Here is a 27,190-nt window from a genome sequence, read left to right as displayed (position 1 = left end):
CATGATCATCTACGTTTACGTCACATATGATCACATGGCTCCTGCGTCACGACGAAAAATGGCCGATTTGGGTCGTTGTCGTCTGCTTACGAAAGATATCGTAAAGAATGATTTCCTCAATTCAGTTACGTATGTGCTCGTGGATTGTGATGGTGAGTAGCTTATATGTCGTTTAGCTACGTGAACGCGAGATAGCTCCATGATTCATTTAGCTTAGAGGCGAAATGTCACTTTTGCCCTTGAGGTCCTTTCCCGGCAGCAATTTCGAAATGGTTTCATTCATTCAGAAACAAATTTTGCATTGTGCTTGCAGGAGTCTTATGGCGAGCAAATAATCCTATCCCTGGCTCGTCGGAAGCGTTGTCTTTACTTCGAAAAATGGTGAATATTTGGGCACAAATTGTTATACGTTTTGATAATTTCCTGTGACAGCCGGGACTTCGGCGTTTTCTTGTTTCAGGGTAAGAAAGTGCGCTTCGTGACGAACAACAGCTCCAAGTCGCGGCATGGCTACCTCAGCAAAATGCATCAGCTGAAGTTTGAAGCTAATATCGTGAGGCGCCTATATTGTTCTGCATCGTGACTTTTGGATAACAGGCTGGGTGCATTATTCTAACAATTGATTTTTCGGATCTGCTAACAGGACGAAATAATCACGGCCCCGTATTGCGTCGTGCTATACCTGAAGCAGAGAAATTTCTCTGGGAAAATTTATCTCGTCGGCACTACCGGGCTTCAGCAGGAACTGAACGAGGCAGGATTTTCGACATTACCCATTGGCGTACGTATGTATACGACTCGTGCTTATCCGATGTCTCTGAGGCCTTTATACCTCTCCGAGTGCGCCTTCATCCATATCAGTCCTATTACTATGCGCTTAGGAAAGCAATAGATGATCCATACCCAGCCGCGGGGAACAATGAGCTATAACGGCCGCATGCATGAGACAATTATGAACCTTGCGGTGAGGTACTCCTGTAAGCTGTACAGTCTATGCCACGTTGTTACCAAGTGTAATTACATAACTTGAGCTGTAAATTTGATCCCTTTTCACATTCATATCATATATGTGTCGCAAAAAAACTTGGTAAACGTTCCCTTAAATTTTTGAAAAGCCACGTGATTATGGCAACATCAATGACGCCCTGATTATTCATTAATCTTTATGTGATGTAATTAAGTGTGGTGAGACATAATTTGAATTATTTTTATTTGCAGCCAGACACGACTGCTCCAGACTGGCTGAAGTGGTGCCTTGATGACGTTAAACTGGAGACTGGCGTATGTTACCACAGCCGGCTATAACTTTTCATTTATTGTGTTGTACCACTGCACTGGCACACCGAACACAAGAGAGCAGGAGGATGGAGACCATGAGCAAGTAAAAGCCAGCATAGGTGGCATTGCCTTGGTCCACTGCCAACTTCAACAAGGGGCCGTGTCCTTGTCATGGGATTTGGCTTGGCTTTATGACTGAGGCACTGCCACCTATATGTTTGTTTGCCTTTTGCTTTTCTCAGTCTCCATCTTTCCGGACGCTACAAAAACAAGACCTGTTGCCAGAATGCTGGCTCTGGTGCAGACCAGGTGTCTTGTTGAAGTGTCGACCATGAGACAGGGGCCATCCTTATTCATTCGTAGCTGTTCTTGGTGGCACTGCAGGTCATCCTTATGCTTTGCATAAGTGCTAGAACTCAAGAATATGCTATTTCATTTTCATGTTTTAGGTTGAAAATGTCAATGTTGATATGTTTGTGTGCTTGCAACCACACAAGTTTGAGCTGGAAATTGAATACGCTGACTCTTTGATGCTGTTATGAAGCGATACCAACACCTGTGAACATAGGTCTGATATATCGCATGGATCTCTGTTTTCATTTCATTTTATTTCCTTAAAGGCCCCAGGAAGGGGTGTTACATAAGGGGTTCACAAGTCCTGGCTAATTCTTCTGAAGCGGTAAAGATACCCACATAGAGTTTTCAGATCATGGAAGTGACAAGAGAGGCCCTCTTTTTCGGTTCCCTTACTCAGAAATCAGGGTGTACAATCTGTGAGCTGTTATGAGCATGCTTGGTTGCAGGCTGCATGCTTAACAAGCAAAGAAATCCATCTTTTTCATGACTTCCATGCTGTGAGAAATTTTTCTCCCTGGCAAGGTAAAATGCACATACTTTTATGTAGCACTTTGTTGCAAAATTATCTCATGCTCCTTTCAGCAGTCATCTGAGTGTGTTTTGTGCCTTGAGAGCCAACTTTGAAAGCAGGTGACACATCTTAGAGATAGCTTTAGGTTGGCTAGAACCCTGTGATGCTCATTGTGATACAAATGTAAACATGCAGCATGAAAAGGTAGGCATGAATGTATTATCTGGAACATGCATAGGTGAATGGTGACAGATGGCTTTAGGGTTCACTAAACTAAACCATCATTCCTTCTGCAGGTGAAAGCAGTTGTTTGTGGCTTCGACGAGCACATAAGCTTCAACAAGTGCCTGAAGGCCGCAACATACTTGAAGGACAGTAACTGCCTTTTCATTGCGACAAACACAGATCAGACATATCCGTGCTCCAACCACGAGATCGTCGTACCTGGTCAGTACTGCATATGTTACAATGAATAAGGCATGTCAGGCCTATTGTTTTGCTAGTATATTAGTAAACAAAACAGAGGCTCAATAAGAATACAGGACAGTAATCTGTCTGCACCTCTTGTGTGTCATCAGTGCAAATCCCGGCCAAACGCTTTGATGACATCATCTTGTAAGCACCTAAATGGTCCTGAAAACCCTTCTTGAGTACTTCACCACACTCACTGAGTTTAGTGTGTGTGCACAAACTTCTAATCCAATTATTTGTTATTAACATTTATTATTATTATTATTATTAATTTCTCATCTAATTTTATTAGCCTGCTACTGCAGAAGTGTCCCAGTTTTCCAAGCGTGCTTGTAGGACATAAGGAGGTAAAAGTGCAATTCTCAAGTTGCATTGGTGGTGCAGAGGAGAGAATGTGCCCGTGGAAGTAAAAAGGCTCCATATTGGGTCTGTGTGTGGCTGATGTTCGAGTATATGCATTCAGTGTGTGAGACGTGTCCCATCATGTGCATGTTGACGCAGTTGAACATGTACAATTTGCTGCTGCAGGTTTTGCTATGGGGAAGTTTGATAGATTTCTTGGAATTACCAGTATGAAAAGCGAAATTCATCGATGCCTTTTAAATAAATGATGGAAAAATTTAATGCTTAAAGCATTCTTTAACATTTACTAGAATCAAACAGGAATTGGTGGATCAAATTACTTGCAGCAGTCATGTTATGTTTCTGCTCAGAATGATTACAATCCGAATGTGCTACCATACTGCCGCAGCACTGATCTGTCTAAACACCCTCTTTTTTCTTTTTTTTTTGCCGTGTACTGATAGCAACTGAAACTGATGTTGATGTGGCTTTCCGCAGCAATGGGAGGCCACATATGAAGAAGAGGATCTGAGCCTATATTGTGTCACAGTTGTGAAACGGGCAATGACACAATAATGCAGGCAACTACAACCCTTAGGTCTAGTGATGTAGTATGCATGGCGGTAGCTGTACCTAAGAAACTTCATGTGTGTTCAGTTATTTTCAATATGCACTGCTGATGTCAACCAAAATGAGTGAGTGGGAATTAAGTGGGCTACACAATTAATGGGACACCAAGCCATAAGCACAACTGAGAGAAGGTTTACTTTCCATTTTAAAGGTGTGGTTACGTGAGAAAAACAGTACTGCCATAGGCATGCGCAGGGTTTTGTATCAGGGAGAGCCAAGTTTCACCATAGTTACCCCCCCCCCCCCCAACCCCTTCTCGACAAGTCCCCAAGAAATATAGCACAAGGATAAAGAATGGCTATAAAACATTTATCTTGATGTGATGGAATTGCAACATATACAAAATATTTATTTATTTACCCTCAGGGCCCGGGGGGGCATTACAGAGGGGAGTGGGATACATAAAAGTATATGAAAGTACAGCAAAGTTACAAAAAAATATACAGTGCAAGTACACAAAAAACATGCGCAAAAAGAAAAAGGAAAACAAAACTTCAAAATGCAGTGGGGATGAGTAAAAACTATGTCAGGAAGTAAAGGGCAAACAACATCGTAACAAGCATAGATACATTCAAAGAAAAACAATGACTTTGCGAAATGCGTCATTATCTGTTATACATGCAATATCATGGGGAAGGTGATTCCAACTGACACAAGTTCTAGGTATGAATGAGTCATGGAAACATTTTGTGTGACTAGATGGAGCCCCAAATCAATGCGCACTGATATGTAAGATGGTCTTGTTAGTAATCTTTCTTTCAGGTAGCTGTTGTGGTAAATTTTATGAAAAAGGGATAATGATGCTAATGATCAGTGGTGAGATAGAAGTGGAAGGGACAAACTTGACTGCATGCTTAATAAAAAAAAACAGCTAGCTTTGCCATGGATGCAGAACTGAAAATAGCGCTGTAGCTTGAGTCCTCAGCTTCCCAGGTCCCTAGCCACCAGTATCGTCAAAAAACCCGTATGGTCAATACATCTGCACTTTTAAAGATGACAACACAGGTCCAACAAAATGACCCCCACCTCGCACACGCCTGTGATTACAGTTGTTTGCAGTTTCAGGGTGTTACTTAGTAAATGGCATCATCCACAAAAAAGAAACATGAGTGTCTTTGCTAATTATGGCATCAATAAAGTTATCAATTTCAAGGATGGCCTTTGGTGACCAATGTATGCGAGGTCTCATGTGCTGACTCAGTCCTTCACAATGCTACAGTATAGCTGCCAATTTGCATATCTGGGGAGGCTTTGGTTTGTGACAATGCCTGGTGGGATATATGTGCCATTGCTTTCCACTTGGTTTCTCATGGCAAGCACCCTGAAAGTTTACTAAATCTACCCTCAGTGCTTTGAATTGTCAGCTAATGATGCACATGGCCTCGTTAAGTTCTCGTCGTGGAGTCCCTTTAGTCCTTTACTTCTGCAGAATAATATGTTTAATAGCTACCTGTGGTAGGGTATTTTCTCACTTTCTGTGCATAGTGCTTGGCTGTATTTATCAGCTTGCGAGTTATGTTAACACGTTTTAATTCTTGTGCTTTTACAGGCTCTGGCAGCATGCTCGCTGCAGTCTCTACTGCTGCTATGCGCCAACCCACGGTTGTTGGGAAACCAGAACAATACATGGTGGACTGCATCAAGTACGTCTGCCCAGACCTGAAGCCTGCAAACACTGTCATGATTGGAGACAGGTATTGTTCTTCCTCAGATACTTTGGGGGAAAAAACAGTGGGTTCTTTAGCGCTGGCAGCAGGAGCATAGAGAGCATTAGACTCAAAAGAAAGCCAACTTATTTTTCCCAGTCCATGGGAAACTATTGGAACCTTGTCATGTTCATTACATTTTTCTTTTCTCTGATATTAAATATGAAGCACTACTGCAATACTGAAACCTAGACAGGAGTCTTGCAACGTGTTATGGAAAGCACACAGATACACTCCTCGATAGGCCAAATGCAAAAAAAAAAAAGGGGGGGGGGGGGGGGGGCGGTGACACACTCACAAACTTAATCTCTGCCTTTAAGGGTATGACCCGGTAGCAGAAGCTACCAGCCCAAATGCCCAAATATAAAGCCTTGTTTTATCCAAGACGTATAAATGTGCTTACATGGCCTAGGGTTAACATGAATTCAAATCTCCTAGCAGGCTTATTCTGATCTCACCCTCCTATATGAAAGGAGAGGCTCGACGAGTTGGCAGCTGCTACCAAACGTAATGTCAGGCAACCGTACGTCCAGTCAGTATGTGTCCATGCCAGGTGCCACCTACTGATGCCATGTTCATGGGTTTTCGCTCACAACCGGTGCCGCCCGCCAATGCCGGACTTTTAGCGAATGGAGCCTTTAATGCCATCATTGCAAACATTGTTAGATCTTGTTTCTAGTGAAAACTTATCACAAATTAAAACGAGTTTGTGAATGGAAAAAATGTAGAAAGTTTAAATGTTACATGTTAAAGGGAGTGAAACATCACGTGAATGCAACCCTTTCACAACGCATGACATTTTCCATGCGCATGCAAACAGTGCCTTGTGAACAATATCAGTATTTGAGCAAGTAAACTTGACATCACCAGGGAAAGCCATGCCACTGTCAGAATAAAAAAATAAACAGAATGAAATATTATTTGCATAGTCCCTATAGTGACATGGAAAAAGCAAGAGAGTTCCAGAAACCCATCTACTTCTGCTTGATTGATTATGCGAAAGCGTTTGACTACGTAGATCACAGCAGATTGTGGCAAGCTCTCCAAGAGATGGGAGTTTCAATTCACCTGATCTGTCTCCTCAGGAACCTCAAGAGGCCACAGTCAGAACCGGGCATGGTCTTACTGATTGGTTTCCGATTTTGAAAGGTGTGAGGCAAGGCTGCATACTGTCGCCCTGCCTATTTAACCTATATGCAGAGTGCATCATGAGGAAGGCCGGTCTGGACGAGTCTTCAGCTGGAGTGAAGATTGCTGGAAAACGTATCAACAACCTTAGCTATGCGGATGATACCACTTTAATGGCAGAAAGTGAAGTGGAACTCGAGAGACTTCTGATGCGCTTACAAGAAGAGAGTGAGAAGTTTGGGCTTAAACTGAACATTAAAAAGACAAAGATCATGGCGTCTTGCCCTATCAAGTCCTGGAGCATCAAGGGACAAGAAGTGGAAGCTGTGACAGATTTTCTCTTCTTGGGCTCCAAGATTACCCCGGAAGGAGATTGCAGCCATGAAATTAGGAGACACCTGCTTCTGGGAAAGAGAGCCATGGTTAGCCTTGACCGCCTAGTAAAAAGTAGAGCAACCAAAAGCAACCAAGATCCGTATAACTCGTGCTATGGTCTTTCCAGTTGTGATGTATGGATGCAAGACTTGGACTGTGAAGAAGGCTGACCGCCGAAGAATTGACGCGTTTGAATTGTGGTGCTGACGGAGACTCTTGAGAGTTCCTTGGACTGCCAAAAGATCAAATCAGTCGATATTGTCGACCATAAACCCTGAGTGCTCATTGGAGGGTCAAATTCTAAAGTTAAAGCTCAGCTACTTTGGTCATCTGATGAGAAGAGAGGAGTAGCTGGAGAAAGATTTGATGTTGGGAAAAGTTGAGGGTCGCCGGAGAAGGGGTAGGCAGCATACGCAATGGTTAGATGGTATCCTCGAGGCGCTGCAGATGAAGTTATGTGATGTTAGGAAGATAGTGAGAGACCGGAAAGTGTGGCGTGACATGGTCCATAGGGTCACGAAGAGTCGGACACGACTGAACTGAACTGATAGTGACTGTATTGCTGAACTTGAGTTTGAAGGTTAGATACCAGCTGTGATGTCCACATTTTGCAAAAAACACCCATGTACTAATTTCAAGGCACAGAAAGGTCGACATGTTGCGAAGTTTACATGCCCCCCCCCCCCCCCTTTCCCTGTTGATTTGGCATATAAACAGTCAATTAACTATAGTTAGATGCAGGTTAAGAAAAAAGTGGCAAACAGCCCTCAAAGGACACCCTCCAGCCAGTGGCATCACTCCAAATGTGCGATGTCGCGACGCACATGGGAAAAAAAACAAACACACACAGGCTCCCACCTCCAGTTGTCACATCCATCCGTCAGTGCAGGCGCTGGTCAGTGTCATCAGCGGCGTCACCTTGTAGGGCTCCATGGCGGAAAAGAGATGCAGTGAAGCGCAGAACAACAAAGCAGTATCGTGAAAACTCGACGCTTCTGAAATTCTCCACCAGAATTCATTTTACTTGCTGTACTCCGATGAACAAATAACTATCGATCGAATGGAGTACAGGTATGTATTTTTGCTGGAACTCACGAAGCATTTAGGAACTATTTTCCGCACGGACTCACTCGAAGAAACCACATTCCAAGTGCTACTTGTAGGTACAAGGTGGTTGGCCGTGACGTCATGGTATAGCTCGGCAGCTATTGGTTGGAGGGGGGGTCCTTTGATAGCTAGATGCTGCTTTCTTTGTGACCTGTATCCGACTATAGTCGGAATGCTTCAGTGCAACTTTGTATTATAGAATTAACTGTACTACTCTGCCAAATTTTTTTTGAGCAAAGCCCACTCTCTTCACTGCATGACTGCGAAAAAGTGGGCATTCTGCAGTATCCATGAGAATTAATTTTAACCTATATTTATTTGCACTGCTCGAACAGGCCAATCCGACTTTCTGTACCTGGAGTCCTGGACTGCTATGTACTTGCAAAATAGTGATGCTTCACATACAACAGTTACTTAGATGCACAACACACCGTGACTATGCAAGTGGTCCAAGTATTGATCGCTGCCATTAGCAGTGCAAAATCTCAGCATAATGAACGGGGAATGGCAGACTGTGGTGAACCATGCCGCTTTTCCGAATTCTTGTGATGCCCAGCTGCATCCGACCCCGCTATCCTGTTCGAGCAATTCCGGAACAGCTGACACACCCGGTCCTTTTATTAACCTGTACGCATTCAGTTCAGTACTGAAAAGCTGTGCATATCATTCAGTGTATCAATGGTCGCACGCTTTGTTTCATTGTGTGTCTGGTGGTGCCTGTTTTGCCGCATACTAGATGTTTTGGTACAGTAAAATTCCTGAAATGTTTGTTGAAGCACCTAGCACCTAGCAGTATCTGTCACCTAGCAAGTGTGACAGATACTGCGCCTTTCCCTTCCTATGAACCAACCAACCAACCAGGAGAAAATTTAACCATGACTGATGATGAGAATCTATGAATTAGTATTCTCTCAGAATCGCAACTGAGCATGCATATTTAACGCTCCTTTCCTTTTCCCCCACACATTCGAAGAGAAGTTTTAACACTCTTTTAGTTGCATTGCATTACTCACAGATTCGATCCTGCCAATAGTTAGTCAATATGGGATAAATGCAAAAATGCTCTCACGTGTGTATGGCCTAATGGAACAGCAGTTGTGCTTTTAATGCCGACCGCAAATTATAGTTTCTGTACTCATAAATAGTAATGTTTTTTATCAGAAACCAATGGCAAAGGCACCATTGGACTGACCTCTTCTATTTGCTCTGATTTGGTTTGCTGTGATTGCTTTTATCGTAAAATTCCATGAACCATGGGAGCTGTGTGAAAACTAATTTTCATACCATACATATGCACAGTACGTGTAGATGCGAGGTCTGCACTGTACTATCGCTTGCACAGACTATAATCAGATGCAGCTGCAAAATGCATTTTAAAGGAGGCCCTCCAACCAATGCGATGAACCAGGTGTTGTGCTGTGCACATCCAAGGTAGATGGCTGATATTATCAGCACGTCCTCGCGCCATTCTTGGGTTGCACCTGAATTTAATGCTGAAGGAGTTTGGGAGCTTTAGACTGTAGTTAAATTTAGTTTGCAAGTCCCATGGATTGCAATCAACTCTGCGCATACATTGCTTTGTCATGACGTTGTGGATGACTACAACGTCATAAGTCAATTCCACTGGTTGCTTGGCATTCTTCGATTGGCATTTGCCTACCTTGTGGTTTCGCTCTAACTTTAAGGCTGAAGCATTTGGGCCTTTTAGACAGCAGCGAAATGTAGCTTGTTTGGAATGCCTGCGAATCATAAATCTTTGCAACCAACTCTGCACATAAGCATCGGCTTTTAGAGCCATTGCCGTCACTTTGCAAATGAATGCCCCAAAAGAAACACAGCTGTAGAATGTCGCGGCACATGCTTGCTAAAGCAGGCCCTCCAGTGATGTCAACTTACTGCTATGACACTATGGTCCGATGCCTTGCACCCGCCAGCGACCTGCGATGACATGCTGCCAGGCGAATGGCGGTTGATGTTATGAAACCAGGCCAACACCATTGCCTTCAGAGCCTCCTCTGAGTGACAGTTGCCACTTCGTCCTTCAGTTGTATCTGACTGCTTTGGCTGACTGTGTGAAGTCTGCTCACTGCTTGGCTTCTGCAGGCTTAACACCGACATCCTCATGGGTCGCCGAGCTGGAATGAAGACTCTACTCGTGGGCTCGGGCATTCATGGGCTCAATGATGTGCGCAAACTGGTGTCGGAAGGGAAGCACGATGAACTGCCTGACTTCTACGTACCTAAGCTTGGTGACATACTGGACATGCTGGCATGACCACTCAGCAATGGGTAGGGATGGGGAAAAATTTTCCCATGTGATTTAATTCAGCAGCGTGGCATATGTGCGTGCCTCTAGCATGGGCTTAGTGTACAGCTGGTGTTGATAGTGCCAGAATAGGAACCATATCAGCCTTCATTTTGCTTGCACCTAAATTGCTCTAGTGGTGAACAGTAAATGTGAGTGGAATGCATCATGAGCCTGCTCACTTTATTCTTTTGCCCCTACACACATTGCCCCTACAGATGCCCAAAAATGCAAACCTGCATTTGCTGCTTAACTTTACTTCACAACATACAGGCCATGCAGGCTTTTTGGGGCTGTGAGAAAGCTCAATTTCCACACTGCTGGTGCGACGTTCATCAAATATATACAGGCCATCATGTTTGCCTCTGAGACATGCAGTGCAGCTCATCTTGCAGAACCAGTTTTGTGAAACTAGTGAAGATTAGGGGAACCACCTTAACTACTTTGCTCAATAGTAATTGCTTAGGAGTAGAGTCTGGTAGAAAATCTGCAGTGCCATGAGCAGTTTGTGGAGGGGAATGCTCCCTTTGGCAGAAATTTCAGCCATCATGTTTTTCCCATGGAAAGTTCTAAACTTTTTCCTGAGAGAAATTTGAAGGGGCAAACAATTTATGCAGATAAGAGTTGAGTTTATGGTGTGTGTCGAAAAACCTTATCTCATATTAACAGAATAGAGCCCTGCAGCAATACATCAATAATTTAAAATTGCATAAAATAAGCTGAAACGACATACTGGAGTGAAACCTTGACACTGTTGGTGTATATCATTATGTTACAAATCTCAGTGAAATATAAGCCCTATATGCTGTCAGGTTTATGATGTTAATTTTTTCTTTCAAAAACATCAAGTGCTGACATTTTATTATATCCTTAAGAAGCATTTGTCATATATTATTATTATTATTATACACTCTTCAATCCATCATTCGAGGAAAAGAAACACTTCTTTTACCATGCTGATGGATCAGTTTACAGGATAATTCCAGATTTTGTTTTCTTTAATTTTGATTTGATAACCTCGTCACATTCCTCATAATCCCAGTTCAAAAATGCTCCTGCTGAAAATATTGAATGGAAAGAAGACTTTTAAAAATGAGCAAAATTCGTTACATCAGAAACAGATTTCTGCCAAACTACATCATCACAGATAATAATAATAATTGGTTCGCATTAAAGGAAAGGCGCAGTATCTATCACACTTGTTCTGTGGACACCTGAACCTCACTGTAAGAGATAGGGGAAAGATGGAAGTAAAAGTGGAAAGGGAGAAAGAGGAGCCATAGTGGAGGGATACGGAGTAATTTCGACCACCTGGGGATCTTGAAAATGAACTCATCTTCCCTGATGGCGCAGGGACAGGTAGGTCGCCGCCGCTTGCGGCGGGGGCTGGCCTGCCACCGAATTTTTATCTGTTGTAGGCCGTCATTGCACCAGCCACCGCTTCGGTGGTGGACGACGGCTGTTGTTGCGGCGCGCGTCTTTCTTTTCTTTCTTCTCTATTTTCTCTTCTGTCTGCACGAGGCAGCGGAGGTGGCTCAGCTACAGAGCCAGTAGCAGGCCCGTGCATTTTCTTTTCCTTCTTCCTACAGCCACAACGACATCCAGAGCGTACAGAAGCCTCTTCGTTTCGCCTCCATCGAAACGCAGCCGCCGCGATCGGGATCGAACTCAGGTACTCTGGCACAGTAGTCGGGCGTTTTACCATCGCGGCGGGGCCATCACAGATGCGCCAGTCATGTAATCCAGTTGCCTGAAGTGTGTTGAGGTACAAGGTGGTGCACATACTCTAACCGCTGGCAAAAATACCATGCACGAAGGTAGTGAGGCAGAGCTACAGTAATTTTTCTTTCCGAGAGCACTCATCTGTTAACTGCTGATAGCATCTGAATATATACGCCTATTAAAAGCACGATAGACATTTGCGCATATTCGCCGCGAGATCGACCTTGAGGTGGCGCCACAGTCGCTCCAATAGTGGGGATTAGCAACCGGCGGCGGTCGCAGAAATGCACGCGGCATATGTCTGCTTCCAAGTTTGCGGCGGGTTTGTTGGCGATGAAAACGTGCCTTATGCAATGAATTAGCGAGTTACTGTTTAGAGTGTTCCAATATTCCAGAAAGAAGAAAAAAAGCCGTGGATTTCACCAATGCAGCAAAACAAAAGACACGCGGATTTTAGAAAAACTAGGCATGCAACCACCCGTCTTTTAGATTTACTGGCACCGCTTTGCACGCTTTTTGCATTGTACGGCGTTCACAGGCCTGATACTTGGGCCTGACATTACATATCTTATCGCCTTTTCAGCAGCGTGCACGTGTCTTATAAGAGTCAGATAGGAATTTAGTGTCAAGTCCAGGGAGATCAAGGTCCGTGCTCTGACCTGCAGTGCTTTAGAATGAATCAAGGCAGCCTAGTTCATTATGTCTTACTTGACTAGAGGATTAAGCAGGTTAAATGCAGCACTGACAGCATACTGCCCGGCGGGTTGCCATAGACTGAGTGGACATCAACTCTGGCTAGACAACCAGGCAGAGGTATTCCACAAAAATTATATTACGCCTACACTGTAGAGGAAACCTCGCCGCACAGGAAAGCTGACTGCTCATGTGTAGAGCGGTGAGTGGATTGAGTTTGCCGAGATCACAACAAGGCTGATGCTTCTTGCGGCAGATAATCTGGTGTTGCGCTGTGAAATGACTCTACATTTTAATTTCCTGAAGCCGAAGGAAGTATAAGGACGTTCTGATGTGTGTGATGTTTATAAATGGTCAATTAGTAGTGTAATTATTTTTTTTTTCAATGACAATGAATTTCACCATGTGACAGAACTTTTACACACTTGACAAAATTTAGGACTGTCAGCGATTAATTTTCTGCAATGTTAAAGTGTAAGCTACGAATCAGTACCTGCGAACATATCTTAAAAACTGCGCTTGGTTGCTGTCATGTTCTGGCAAGGAATTTTGAAGGCTGAAGATTTTTTTACCTTTTTTTTGTAATTATTGTTGAGCAGTGACTTTGGGTGGTTCTGTCATTTACTTCCAAAACAGGTGCCAGATATAAAACTCCTGAGAGAAATAGAATCCATGTTGTCATGTGACTATAGACAGTATATATTTATTCCCAAACTAAACACCGTATGAAGCTATTTTACTCCCCTTGTCAGAAACAACTAGTTTGCTCGAAAGACAGCACAGACGAAAAGGGGTTTCAATGATTCTAATGGCTGGGCTACCAGTGTACATTGATCTATGTGTATTATGTAATATTTAGTGTAACAGGTGCTGCGGAGATTCGTTTCTCAATCGTTTGAGCATTTCTCTAAAGTGAAATGTGATCATTACCACTGTTACGGGTATGCAAAATCCTTCAAAAAAAGGAAAAAAAAGAAAAAATGAAATGCATATATGGGTTTAACATGTGACATCGGCTATATGGCGGATGATGTAGGGGCGGGCCTCGGTATTTTTTGCCATGTGGAATTGCTTAATGTGCAGTCCAATCCCACAGCCGAGGAGCGCCCTTCGAAACGACCGGGATTCAACCCCGTGTTCTCGAAATCAGCAGTCAAGCACCCTTCCACTGAGACACCGTGAAAGAAGTTTAAAAGCAAAAAAAAAAAAAAAAGTACTCAGACAACTCTATCATAAATACAGAAGACGCAGAGTGGCTTATTCAAACTGGGTTTTGCTATGTAGCAGACTGCGGTCACATGTTTCAGTAGTTGCGGTATTCCAAACAGAAACGGGAATATACGATTTTTTAGCATTAAGCATTTGCATTAAGTTGTATTGATGGCAGCAACCTGCTTTGCTTTGACACGGCGCCTAGCGACAACAACGCTTCGTTTGAGACACTGCTTGTCAAAGAATCCCAAGTGCCGAAGACTGCGACTGATGATGTCCTTTCTAGCGTGACATACTCGATATGGACAGGTATTTTTTTTTAATAGAGCGTGGCGTAATAGCCTGTTCACATTTCTTTTTCAAAAGGCATATAAGTAAGCAAATGCGCACAGGAACCGTGAAACAAACAAAAAGCACTCTTGTACACGCCACATGCTGCACGCGTGCACGTAAATCGCTGCAGGCTGGCACGCGACGTGAACCCGCATCCACGCTTGGTAAGGTTTGCTGCTAGGTGGCGACTCTGCTTGATCTTGAGGCCAATAGCAATAGCAGTCCCTGCAGGTTCATATTTCATTATGGAAGCCAGTTCCAAACATTTCATGACTAATTACACCAATCAACACAGCTACAAGAGACTGCTTTGGGATGCATTCTTATCTGCAGTTAAATTGGTCTGTGTTACAGTGTACATAAAAACAAGTACAGATGCATTGACGTTTAATAAGCATTGCACAAAATAAGTCAGCCATTAGACCATGTGAGCTTTCTTGGTGCTACATTTGCATTTTTGAAGGAAAGACCGCCCAGCTACACTTTCATGCTCTCATACGTGTACATTCCCAATGAGCAGGTTCCACATTATAAAGGATGTCAATTTCCCAGGCATTGCAGCAGTATGCTTTGTTCTCTTGAATTTCATAGTGCCTTGAATGATGGCTGTCACACTGGCAAAAGCTTACACATGAACTCTTCACAAAGGATGAAATTCCCAGTCCACAAAACGAATCTTGGCAACTTAAACAGCATTACCCAAACATTAAGAAATATTGTGAAATGTGAGTGTAGGGTGTCTTGTCGATCACAAGGATCGCACTGGCCCATATGATGGAGAGGTACCTTCTAAAATCTGAAGTAGAACTTTGATGTCTCGAAGTCCAACTGGTTTAGTTGTGGGGTTTAACGTCCCAAAGCAGCTCGGGCTATGAGAGATATAGCATAACGGAAGGCTCCAGAAATGTCAACCACTTGGGGTTCTTTAATTTGTACTAACATCACACATCACATGGGTGCCTTGCTTTTTGCCTCCATCGAAAAGCGGCCAGGATTCGATCCCGCATCCTTGAGCACAGTAGTCGAGCGTCCTAGCCACTGTACCACCGCGGCGAGGTTCATAGTCCAACTGGATACTCTCATCTTAAAAATGCAAAAATAGAGATTTGCACAAAATGTTGATAAATGACCCCACACGTTCCTAAATGGTGATGTGACTGCAGTAGTAAAGGAACCCTGCATCAAGGCACCTTCTGTTGGTGCATGTTTAAAGAAACCTGGGCTATTCAAATTATTCCGTAGCCCTCTACTATGGCGAGTCTCTGTTCCCCTTCCAACATGTCCCTGACTGTGCTGTTGTGTCCTCTGAAAAGTGAACCAGTCACTATGCATTTCACCAAAAAGTTATAGCGCAAAAAAAAAAATAAATAAAAGACAACCGCATACACAACACAAGCACTCAACCTGTCTGTGTGTGGTTGTCTTTTGTTGTGCTATAACTTTTTAGTGTGCAATATGCACAAACTCGCCTAGAAAGAAATTTTAATGAAGACCATGCACTTCCTTACCACAGTACCAATTTCTACTGCGCCACTAGAATTGGTTAGGCTTACTTGTATGAACAGCTGTGCTCATATCGATACAGAGATGAAAAAAAGTCACACAGCCACAAGCACTAGGGCTGTTTCATTTACTGCAGTATATGCGCAGCTATTCATAAACATTACCCAAGTGACCATTACCATCTTCAATCATGCAATGCAGCAGGCAGTAGGCTAGTTTGGTTCTGTGAGGTTTACCGTACCGAAATGCCTCAGGCTGTGAGGAATGCCTTAATGGAGCGCACCGGATAATTTTGAATACCGTGAGTTGACATTGCACAGTACATGGTCCCCTAGCATTCCAGCTCTGTGAAAATGCAGCAGCTGCAATAAAGGAAAGGCATCAACGAGCAGCTGAAATGAAAATTGAAGATCATTTAATTGACCTTTTTTTTTTTTTTTTTTCAGAAGGTCAAAGTTTCAGCAGTCTATGGTTATGATGGCAGTTTTTCAACAGCAAGATACAATTACCACCCATGCAATTGCAGAAAATTTTCAGACAATGTACGAGCTTCATGCGGCATATGCGCATGAATGTTACTGCTTTCTGCAGCATGCTCTATAATTATGCTATCATCTATGTCAAAAAATTAAAAGGACATTAATATTAGTTTCTGAATCATTTCTTATGCAATAACAAGGGGACCTAGACCACATGGAATGTCCTGCAGCTGTCGACATTCCTTTTGTTTGATTGTCTTAAGCTCAATGTGATCATTCTGGGGATCAAAGAAGTGGCTACCCCTAGTTGCCTTCCAGGATCATGCACATGATTTTTCCAGGCACCAAGGTTCCGAATGGGACTGCAAGGGTCCCATTTGTTCGATTCCCATCTATATGGAAGCAGTTGCCTGAGCTGGCATCTCCTTCCGACTCAACCGTGTCATCCTGTCTCGCGAGGTCACATAATTCGCCAACAAATCACACATATCGTGACTTCCATGAGAGAAACGCCAGCGCACTGTTGCACTTGGCACGTCACCTGCCAACTACCACCTGCCAGAGGCATTTTTTCGAAGCTACAACGCTTTTAGCATTTGTCATCAGCTGCCACCTGCCAAAAGTATGGTTGTGATTTTTCAAGGCTGTGAGGATTCAAACAGTTGATGCTGACAGTTCTTTGGTATGGGAGGTACTTACACCCTTGATGTTGCGCAGCCCGTGTCTCATATTTTTCCAAGCAGTACTCTATACGCAAGTACATCATCTACACGGATGCTTCACATAATCCGGACATTCCCCACATCTGCACTGCCGTGTTCACAGACATTCGCTGCTCAATGCCGCCTCCATCTATTGCACTAGCATTGCCGAGGCCGAATGCTTGGCCATTACACTCGCTATTGCACACATCAGTCAGTTGCAGACTCAGCACATCATGATATGCACAGACTCCCAAATAGCATACAGATATCTCCTGCGAGGAACCCTCCCACACTCATTTGCTAAAATATTATCTACTCTACTCTACCCATCACCATCACATGGGTACTTGGGCACGAGGACATCCTCGGAAATGAGCGCGCTTATGCGTTTGCCCGAGAACTAAGCTTCCGGGCGCCAGTGGATGGCCTCCCCAAACCTTTATTATACACTCCCATCGAAACTCTTGACTACACTACAATTGTTCACTAATATTGTCGTGGCCGTGCCGCGTACCCGCCACCACATCGCACGCTTTCTGACATCGATAGCACGTACTGGCGACAACTCCAGACACATTCGTTCCCATCTCTTCAATTTGCCCACATCTTTCACCCCACGACTTCCCACCATACTGCACCATATGCAACAAACCCCACCCACCCTTTACCAGTACTTACGGGAATGCCCACATCCTATCTGCGTTCCTCCCGTCAAACACCCTACCCCCTCCTCCTAGGAGGCTGCTCTTCTAGCCACGCAACCTGCAGATCAGTTGCAGCTGGTCGAGTGGGATAAGCTAGAAGGAACAGCCAGAGGGCTCCTGGACTAAGAGGTGCTCCTGGGAGTGTTCACATTTCATTTTTATTTAAATAAAGTTTTTTCCTCATCCTTCTCTCCATGCTTCGAACTTAACACTGCATGTTGGCATAGAAGGACTGTACAAAGCAACTCCGACAAAGAGGTATGCTGTAGTGGAGTGCTTCGAATTGCAACTTCATCAACCACTCGACTTTTTCTTCTGAAATCAGCTGGTGATGGTGAGATCCATTTCATTTTGCCTTTGCTTTGTTTTTGGCATTAGAAAGCAGCACTATACCAATGCAGGCATACTTTAAAGCATTAAATTTCAAGCCATTGCAGCATATGGGCTTTTTAATCATGTTACTCTGGCATCCTGCTCACATAGTACAAGAAAAGAATTGCATCCTTCCTACCCTTCCTAGAGCTTTGTGCTCTACATTATACAACCTAAATTATATAAAACAGCATGATTCAATAACTTGCACACAGACCGTTTGGTTTAGGGTTTAATTTTGCCACCTCCAGCAACGAGGGTGTCTGTAGCCGAGGGCATTGGACCACCTCATGTTCAACGTGCGTCTGGTAAGAGCCAAACCACTGTCCTTGTTGCCATAAAGGGATGATCGTGTGAAGTTGGCCTGCATTCTAATGATGAATTCCAGCTTCAATAAAAGGTGTTTATAGGCTGGATGAGACTAGCAAAACGAACATGGGTACTGCTACCACTTCAATGTAATGCTACCGAATGTTGGAGCTAGAGTAAGCCATTTTTATAAGCTGTCAAAAATGCCAACCTACTAACCATTTGCACAAGTATGGCTGTGGTATTTATAGTGTATAAAACCATTGCCATTTCCTCAGAACCTGTAGATAATGAAGTCTCAAATGTTTGTAGCTCAGGTCTGTTCCCAAAGCATAGGTAGTGGCGTTCCTTTTGATGGTAAACAGACGGACAGAAAAACTTTATCAGAAAAACTTCATAGTCCAACGGATACGAGAGTAGTGTACAGGTCACCCCCTGCCCAGGCAACGGCCGTTAAACCTTGAGCTTCGGCGGTGTCTTCGGCCAGTCGGATAAGTTGGAGTTGAGTCTCTGGGTCGGAGCTGAACAGTAGTGTCTCCCATTGTTCAGAGTCTTTAATAAACTGACTTGCTTGTGAAGCTTGAGCATAGTTTCAGATCATATGATTTAGATCGACCCTATGAATAAATTTTCTTGCATTTGTCTGAGCATTGTCCTTCGTAATAGAAGCTACATAATTGGAGGTTTGGAAATGAGTTGCCTTGGAGTTTTCTCCAATCTCTATACTTGACTAGCCTGTCCTTGTTCATGAAATGCTCGGCTGGCCCGGAGTGACCAGCTCGGAAAGTAAGGCCTCGAGCTAGTTCATGGCCTCGAGCTAGCTCACACCTCCCCAGGAAGGGAGGTGTGAGCAGGCGTCCATACTATGTGTATTTGCCTACAAATTTGGATGTTATGTAGAATTCGCTCTATATGTGGGGCAACTCGTCCCGCGATGTAATTGTTGATTGCTGTTTTCGAATCGCTGACGGTGGTTTTCGCCGAGGCTACTGCTATGGCGAGGGCAATAGCGACCTCTTCCCCCGTGTTCGTATGAGTCGTGGAAACCACCCCGCTAACCAGCAGGTTATCCTGTTCGTCAGTAACGGCCGCTACCATTGTTTTCTATCTGCTCTGCGCCCCGTGAACAAGTTCTTCAAAATGGGTGGAATATTTAGCTGGCTGCGGATCTCATTTGGCAAATCCACTCTGGTTCCACCCTGACCCTCGTAGCTGTTCAGCTTGGAAAGAATAAATTGGCAAGGTGGTGTGGCAGACAGGCATTCATACTGCGAGATCGTAATTGCCTCAATGATCTCTCCTATCGTACTGTGTACTCCTAGATCTAGAAGTTACTCATTTCACGTGCGGATAGGCAGCCCTGCTGCTTATTTAATGCACTTTCTTGATGTCGATTTTATCTTTCCCAGGTGCCTTGAGTCGGAGATATAGACAAATGTGGTATATGTGGCTAATCGCGAAGGCCTGTGCTAACCTGAAGAGATTTGCTTCTCTCATACCAGTGTGTTACTAATTCTTCGAATGAAGTGCTGTGCCGTGAAGGGCATTAATTGCATCTCCACAGAAACCATTTTCTTGGAGTGAGACCCCAAATCAGTATTTTGGGGACCTGAGGTATGAGCATTTCTCCAACAGACAGCATTATGTTGTGCTCAGCCTGATTTCTTGACCGAGTTTGCGGTATATAAAAAATTCTGACTTTTTCGGCAAGCATCTTAGTCCTCAAGGGGCGACGTATGCTTCAACTGCAACTATGGCTGCTTGTAGTCTCTCCTTTATCTGCGCATCAATTGCCCAGAGTGGTGTCGTCTGCAAACAAACTAAAGTTTATGCCTTGAATCTGTTCCGAAGTTCTGTGATAGCTGAAGCAGAGCCACATTAGAGAGAAATGGAGACAGAACCGAGCATTGTGGCATGCCCCTGCTTACCAGTCGTATTTCTCAGGTATCGTGCTCTCTAATGTGAGGTTTAGCTATCCTACCAGTAAGAAAGTCCCTAATGTAGTTGTATGTTTGTATTCTGACCCCCGAGATGAAGGTTTGCTAAAATAGCCTTGTGATGAACATTGTCGAATGCCTTATCTAAGTCTAGTCCTACAATGTGTCCTTTGTGATCGTGTCAAGTAATTGATGTTTAATTTGTAACACGGCATCCTGTGTGGACAGCTTGGGCCAGAAGCCTAGCATCTTGTGTGGGACTAATTCGTTCTCCTTCATAAATTTATTCAGACGAGTTTGAATTACGTGCTCCTTCAGCTTGCCTACGCCTGATGTCAAGATCAGGTGGAGATTCTCAAGCTTAACTGCTTTTGCAATAATCACTATCTCGGCAGTCTTCTAGTGTAGGGGGGCACCTCTGCTGGGTATTGCCTTTACCTTTATAACCTGGGAGAGATACGCTATGTACTGTGCCTATGTAGCGGCCCTGAACTTGCAGTAAATCATCAGAGTATCTGTGCAGAATCTGTTGGATGGCATGACTGTCAGTGTCCCACAGAGATCCCACAGTCGTGAAAGCCCTATATTACCTTCTAGCTGGTCACACGTAGATTCCCAGTTTTGCTTAGCTAGTTGCCTTATTTCCGATTACTTCCCAAAACAATTTTCTGCCTTTATCTTCCCACACCTGAACAGATCTTGCTCACTGTGCTATGTGTAAACAAAAGAATCTTCCTCCCAGGAGATTTGAGTAAGACCATTACCAGCCTGTGTGGCTCAACTGCCTAGGTTGTAAAAATTGTAAAAGTTATGGGCAATATGAGCAAGAACAAACACTTCGCAAAAAATTGCAAACATTATCAGTATATCTATTAAATCTGATGGTGACCTATAGATATTATGCACCCACAGGAAGCCTCTTAAAAAACCAGATCTGTTCATGATAATATTGTAATGAATAAATGAATGCCAGGACCTTATTTTAGTTGTTGATTCATGCATATATTCCAGGTTAATTTCACTTATTCACATCATGTGCAAGAGGCATGGATTACAACCAGCCTCCCTCCACAGGTGGTAATCACCATGGCCAATGCACATATAACTCATGACTGTACATGCATAATTTTCAGGTTCCACTTATTCACATGCCACACCATGTGCCAGAGGCATGGACTACAACCAGCCTCAAACACTTGAGAAAACTGGTGGGAATCAGTGGCTAGTGCACAAGTAGCACGCAGCAAATGTGCCCATAATTTATTCCACCACTTTCAAAAAACATTCCCATTCAGCACAGACGGCAAAAAAAAATTCTCCATCCATACAGCATTCACACAGGAAAGCGTAGCACTGGCAAAAATGGTGACGATGAGAAAAAAAAATTTATTCTTGGAAACCCGACAAACTGTACAATCAACTATATTAAGTTCTTCACAACAAATGACAGTATGTGGTGTGTATGTCCAGAAAGGAAGTGAACAAAAAACAAATTGTCCCAACAGCACAAATGGGGGAGAGCTCAAAACAGGGTCACAAGAGATGCGTGTTGGCAGAAGAGAAACGGGAGAGAGAACATGTGGGTAGAATACAAGATGCACAGATGCCTTTGTACATCAGTCCCAACATAAGTTAAAGTGGGTAGCAGTTCTCGGGGATAGTTTGTGTCCCCTCGTAAATGTATGAAGTGGGGAAATGCAGGGGGAAGGAAGATAGGGGGCATTCCATCCCCAATTCATGTGCTGCAGGGTGGGCTGCGTGTCGAAGTGGGAACAGGTTCATGCTGCGGCCTCCTCTGTTGGCGCTTCCTTGGCAGCCTCTTCCTCCTTGCTCTCCTCCACCTTTGCCTTCTTCTCAGGGGTGCCGCTAACGTCGTCTTCCAGTTTGTGCTTCTCAGCCTTCTCTGTGTCTGCTTCTTCCTTGTCTTCGGCAGCAGCTTCAGCAGCTGTTTGGAGTTTGAAGAGAAAAAAAGAAGTCGCACAAATGCTGAGGTTTTAAAAAGAAAATCTCAGCACAATAACATCTACCAAGGAGCACCTACATAGTGAAAGGAAGTCAATGAGGTGCTCTTAAATCTAACTTCAAATCTGCATTAACATTTTCAACTTCTCTAATTGAAGGAGAAAAATGCACACCGCAACACAAGCTTATCTCGGCAGGCTACATCTTGCCAAATTTACTGAAAACTGAGTTTATGCCTTCATTATGGCCTGACCAGTTTCAAAAATTGGCAAAGTTCATGGATGAAATGGCCAAGAAAATGCAATGACAGCAGAAACATTAGGCAAAAAATAAGGTGACCACAGGACAGGGTTGGCTAGGGGTTACAGTACACATTTGCCCCACAATGACACTGATAGATGGCTACTATCTTAACACTGTGCATGCCCAAGGTGTCTGGCAAGTGAACAAGTGCCAGACAATAGAACGAACATTGTGCCTCTTTTGCTTCCATGGTTCTCCGTTTAACACAGCTATAGTCAAATACAGATCTAGAAAAAAAAAAAAAAAAAAAAAAAGAAAGAAACAGCATCCAGCTATCAAAGGACCCTCCCTCTACAACCAATAGCTGCGAGCTATACTATGACTGACCACCTTGGACCTACGAGTAGCACTTGGAATGTGGTTTATTCGAGTGAGTCCATGCTGGCAAATTCTTCCTAAAGGCTTCGAGAGTTCCAGCAAAAATGCATAGCTTCCACTCAATTGGATCGATACTATACTCGTCTGCTCATCATGCAGAGTACTACAGGTAAAACAAGTTTTCACAAAACTGCTTCATTGTTCTGCGCTTCACTGCATCTCTTTTCCGCCATAGAGCCCTACGAGGTGACACTGCTGGCTGCCATAAGGGAGTTTTAGAATATGGTAATAGCAGGGCGACAATGCGCAAGCGCAGAGGGCTGCAATGAATAGGTGAGAGGCTGGCTGGAGGGGGGTCCTTTGAGGGTTGTTCACTGCAGTTTTCTTGACCTGTATCTAACTAACTACAAGCATTCCATTTGTAATGCTAGCCATATGAACGTCTGAATTAAGGTTCCTGCTGTCAATGCTTGAAAATCCACCCACATATGAAACTACTAAGATGAAAAGGAAATCCTAGTTAAGTGCACACACACGCACACAAAAATGGAATTAAGTCCTGCATTCATCAAGCCAAGCTAACGCCGTAGTTAAAAGAAAAGCATTCTTTCAATGAGACCAATGTCTCTGCAACGTAAAGGTGCAGTCAAACGTAGAAAGTTTAACAGTCGAAATATAGTTCCCTACTGATTGCCTTATATTTACTTTTCACAGCACCAATACAAGCAGTGTGGTCAAATTAACAGCTACCTTAAAGATAGCAAGAGTTGCTTTTACGCTTCCGGTTATTTCCACCAAGAAAAGGGGAAAGTATTGCAATTAATGCACTGGGTCTCTTTTGACCCAGTGCATTAAGCCCTAACGGATGTACACGGGGAGGTGCTAGACAGAGTGCAAGCAGTGTAGAATCCAACCACGCAGTTCACAGGCAGATAAAAGAGTTAATACCTGTCACAAGAGCAAGCAAAAACTCTCAAAGTTGAAAGACGCACTCATACGGAGTTGCACAGCAGACAGCGCTGGCATGTTTTTAGCGCTGTGCTCAGAGGACACTATCTAAAGCGTGGTGCTGCCTTGAAACAAACCAAAGTATTGCAGCATATAAACCGAATACAGGTTTCTATACTTTCATAGCAAATTCAGCATCAACAGTTAGCATCATCATGAGGTATCTTCGAAACAGCTTACAAGAAAAAGTATTGCCCCTAACTAACCTTCAGCAAAGCATACAACTTGTGTGCAAACATGACACAAAAATGTTTTTTGCTTCCTCTATCAAAAGATAGTTCACTAAGCTGGAGGCTACACCTTTCTGGCCATAAAAGATAGGCAGTTTCTGCTTTCAGAAAATACCATTTCTGAATAGGCAAACTGTCCGTGTCTACGGATGAAACTTCTTGAGGAAGTGTTGATTCCAACACCTTTGCAGTGCCCGTGTGACATGGGCATAAAAATCACCTACCACTGCAGTGATCATAGCAACAAGTGGACTGTGCGAGTGTTGCCTTCCCTCAAACGGCCTTGTAGTACCAGACCATTTGTGTGTGCTCCTGTCAAGATAAACACGCACCTCCGTTTGCCTTAGGGGCCTCCTCCTCAGTCTTCTCGGCCTCTTCTTTGGCTTCCTCTTTGCTGTCCCCCTTCTCTTCGGCTGTGGGCTTGGCCTCCTCCTGAAAGACATGGCAGGGGAAGCAGAAACAGCATGCTATAAATACAACCCTGCATACAACAGTCACAGGGCAAAGCACGAAATGCAGAAAATGATGCGCTCTTTCTAATGTCATAATCGAAGCAGAAGCCACGCTAAATCAGATTGTATAGTAAGTACGTACCGGCTTCGTCTCTGCTGCCTTCTCCTTCACCGGGGACTCAACATCCTTCTTCACCTCCTCGGCAACCACCTCAGCCTGCTCGGTGCTGCGGAAGAAAAGCATTCAATGACGACGACCTCACCACGCACGCCCGACACGGCGCACCGGAAAGACGCAATCGCGCAAGTGCCACCACTTGTAGCGTGTCCAGACAGCGGCGCGACACACCGCTTGCAACGTGTGCACTGTCTGCGGCATCAAGGCCAGACGCATAAGTCACGCCGGGAACGCGAAACAAACCGCGGCCGCCGTTTACACAAATAATATGCACACGACACGGATAAAAAAAAAAAAAACGAAGGTAATGATGGTGCGGTGAGACTGCCCCCTCTCTCCCGCCAACGTCTGCTAAAGAATAACGACTCAGTCATGGACTCGCGTGTGCCGGCAGCCAATATTGGGCTTCCGAAATATACTACGGCTCCCGAGCGCCACTTCCGCGGCGGACGATCCACGCGCCAAAACTCTCCTCCTCTGCTACGGCTCGGGAGCGCGCTCTTTCAGAAACGGCGAAGTGGGAAAGAGCGAAGGCCAGGGCACGGCGAGGGGCAGGAAGAGCGCAGACAAAAAAAAAATCCGAACCTAGCTCCGGTGCTGGACTTGGCGCCAAAAAGCACAGTAGGCGAAGCCGGCCGGCGAGGCTTAGCACCGAGGTACACACGCGCGCCGGCACGACGCTTCACGGCCTGCTCCATAAAGATGCCTCATCACTCGGGCGAAAGGCGGCAGCTGTCGCGAGGGAAAAGGGCATGCCAGAACCTGTCCGCCGCAACACTTGCGTCGCGAGTGCCTCGCCGAACGTCAGCGGCGCCGGCAGAAACAATAGACCGTTGCGGCAGCCGAGCTAAACCGGTGTGCGCGCACTGGCGCGTGGTCGCCGCTGTCGTTACCTGATGCGCCATAAACGCAAAAGCCGTACGCAGCTCCATGGGCCGCCGCTAGATTTTGTTTTGCTGCTGCTACTCGCACTAGAAACGCGAACGGCTAGCGTCTGCTGTGTCCTGCAAACGGGACCGGCGAAGTCGCTCCGCGGATTATCCCCCTCGCCTTTACCATTCTGCCGCCAACGAATTAAGTGGGTCAACCGCACTTCGCGCTATCTCGACACGGCACAATCGGTACCGCACGCATTGTACGTCAATTATGTTTTACACTAGGCAATTTCAGGTGCGCAGAAACAACCCTACGAGCTCCGACATGACAAAGAACTTTGTCCCGGCATTAGGCCTAGCTCGTGCTAACCGCCGGCGCCAGAACACATCCGAGCGTTTCAAACGAAAAATGTAACGAATACGGTGCCAATCGAAATGCTCGCAATTTGAGGATCAACTCACCTGGGCCTGGAGCGTGTGGCGGGCATTCTGGCTGGCCTTGCGAAATAAATACCAAAAACGAGGCACACTTAAACGAAAGCGGCGAAGCGACGTGACACACACCACACCAGTAGTCACTTGAATGCTTTACAAAATGGCGGGACAATGCTTATATACCTGACCCCACGTGGTCGATCGACTCCAATGAGCGACGAGCCGGTAACCTCCGTGGTCCAATCAGCGCTCGCAAGGCTTCGCGCCAAACGCTGTGCTATGAATTACAAGCGGTGAGGTTTGTAGAGAAAAAGGAGAAAGAGAGTGAAAGTGAGAGCGGGATGCGAACCTCATGCACTCTTTCCCTCTCCGTATTTTTTTTTTTTTGTTACCAACTCAGGCCTCTTCACCGTTGCCCTTGGGGCAGCATATTTTTTTTTTACTATCTCTCCTACCTTGCCCTTTCTCACTGTTTCCTTTCGGCGTTCGTTCCGCAAAGCATACTCTCCTCTCTTTTTCAACTACTCACTCTCAGACTCGGCTTCTCGCAACTCTCTCCACTCTTCCCTTCTTTTTTTTTTTCTACTCTGGTCTGTCGCTCGCTTTCTCCTACTTTCATCCTTTCGGTGTGTCGTGCGCCGCCGCGCGCGGCGCGCGCGTTTCTTGCGGAACAGGCACGACAAGCGCGGAACATCTGCCGGTTCCTGTTGCTTGCGAAATTTTTTTAGCTGTCGCCGCGTTTTCCCTCCTCCCGCCGTCAAGCGGACAGAGGTGGGAGGTATGCTCCCGCTGTCTCGAACGTCACGTGGCCGATCCCTTTTGCCTCGTCACTGGCGAAGTGTTTGCCGTTCGCTACGACACCTTTCCTCTTTCATCTCCGCAACCTTTCTTTCGTGCTTTCTTTAGATTGGGACGAGCCGCCGCTCGCACTTCCGTTTCGTAACGAGTGGAAAACTACCGGCCACCTATGCATCCAATCCTCGCGTTCTGTTATAGGTGGTGGAGGTGTCACGTTGCCGGCGAGATTTCGCGCGCCCTTTGACCACACATAACGGAATGAAACGGCGTGTTGGAAACCGCAACGCCGGTAGCGCGACCTTATTGTGCAGTTATGATCAGCCATTGACGCAGCCGTGCGCTCACGTGGAGGCATTGATGGCTTTTGCTCCGTCCGTGAGCCAATGCGACAAAAAAAAAAAAAAAAAAAAAAAAGTTTGCAGTGACACTGCTACATTGTAAAGTTTCACGCTC

The 27,190-nt window shown here is 44.8% G+C and overlaps 2 protein-coding genes across 4 annotated transcripts; one reads left to right on the top strand and one right to left on the bottom strand.

Moving 5' to 3' along the window:
* Window positions 1–16,306, top strand: LOC146193919 (glycerol-3-phosphate phosphatase-like). 3 transcript variants are annotated; one of them, XM_084602868.1, is made up of 9 exons: window positions 1–152; window positions 314–381; window positions 461–553; window positions 644–781; window positions 1,219–1,281; window positions 2,443–2,593; window positions 5,139–5,283; window positions 10,009–10,194; window positions 16,120–16,306. In XM_084602868.1, exons 1-8 carry the CDS (start codon window positions 2–4, stop codon window positions 10,178–10,180), a joined length of 981 nt encoding a protein of 326 aa, XP_084458994.1. In that variant the 5' UTR covers window position 1; the 3' UTR covers window positions 10,181–10,194; window positions 16,120–16,306. The 3 variants fall into 3 exon arrangements, with proteins under 3 accessions (XP_084458994.1, XP_084458993.1, XP_084458995.1); XM_084602867.1 differs by lacking the exon at window positions 16,120–16,306 and having other exon boundaries at window positions 10,009–11,522; XM_084602869.1 differs by lacking the exon at window positions 16,120–16,306 and having other exon boundaries at window positions 101–152; window positions 433–553; window positions 10,009–11,539.
* A 5,094-nt stretch (window positions 16,307–21,400) lies between these two features.
* On the bottom strand, window positions 21,401–26,125 carry LOC146193918 (uncharacterized). Its single transcript, XM_084602866.1, has 4 exons — window positions 25,967–26,125; window positions 24,594–24,678; window positions 24,332–24,431; window positions 21,401–22,123 (listed from the first exon to the last, which is right to left on the bottom strand). The coding sequence occupies exons 1-4, from the start codon at window positions 25,990–25,992 to the stop codon at window positions 21,957–21,959; spliced, it is 378 nt and encodes a 125-aa protein (XP_084458992.1). The 5' UTR covers window positions 25,993–26,125; the 3' UTR covers window positions 21,401–21,956.
* Between the last annotated feature and the right edge of the window lie 1,065 nt (window positions 26,126–27,190).

The sequence above is a fragment of the Amblyomma maculatum genome, chromosome 4 (genome assembly GCF_055883805.1).
Source record: "Amblyomma maculatum isolate TAMU_Amacu chromosome 4, ASM5588380v1, whole genome shotgun sequence".
NCBI classification, from domain to species: domain Eukaryota; kingdom Metazoa; phylum Arthropoda; class Arachnida; order Ixodida; family Ixodidae; genus Amblyomma; species Amblyomma maculatum.
This window is presented reverse-complemented; position numbering and strand designations above follow the sequence as displayed.

What these genes read in the sequence shown, in the direction of transcription:
- LOC146193919 (XM_084602868.1), top strand. Translation starts at nt 2, where the DNA reads ATGATCATCTACGTTTACGTCACATATGATCACATGGCTCCTGCGTCA. An exon ending in TGTCTTTACTTCGAAAAATG is followed by an intron (nt 382 to 460) that starts GTGAATATTTGG and finishes TTCTTGTTTCAG; the next exon opens with GGTAAGAAAGTGCGCTTCGT. An exon ending in CCACGAGATCGTCGTACCTG is followed by an intron (nt 2,594 to 5,138) that starts GTCAGTACTGCA and finishes GTGCTTTTACAG; the next exon opens with GCTCTGGCAGCATGCTCGCT.
- LOC146193918 (XM_084602866.1), bottom strand. Translation starts at nt 25,992, where the DNA reads ATGCCCGCCACACGCTCCAGGCCCAG. An exon ending in GCCACACGCTCCAGGCCCAG is followed by an intron (nt 24,679 to 25,966) that starts GTGAGTTGATCC and finishes TTTCTTCCGCAG; the next exon opens with CACCGAGCAGGCTGAGGTGG. An exon ending in AGGCAGCAGAGACGAAGCCG is followed by an intron (nt 24,432 to 24,593) that starts GTACGTACTTAC and finishes CATGTCTTTCAG; the next exon opens with GAGGAGGCCAAGCCCACAGC.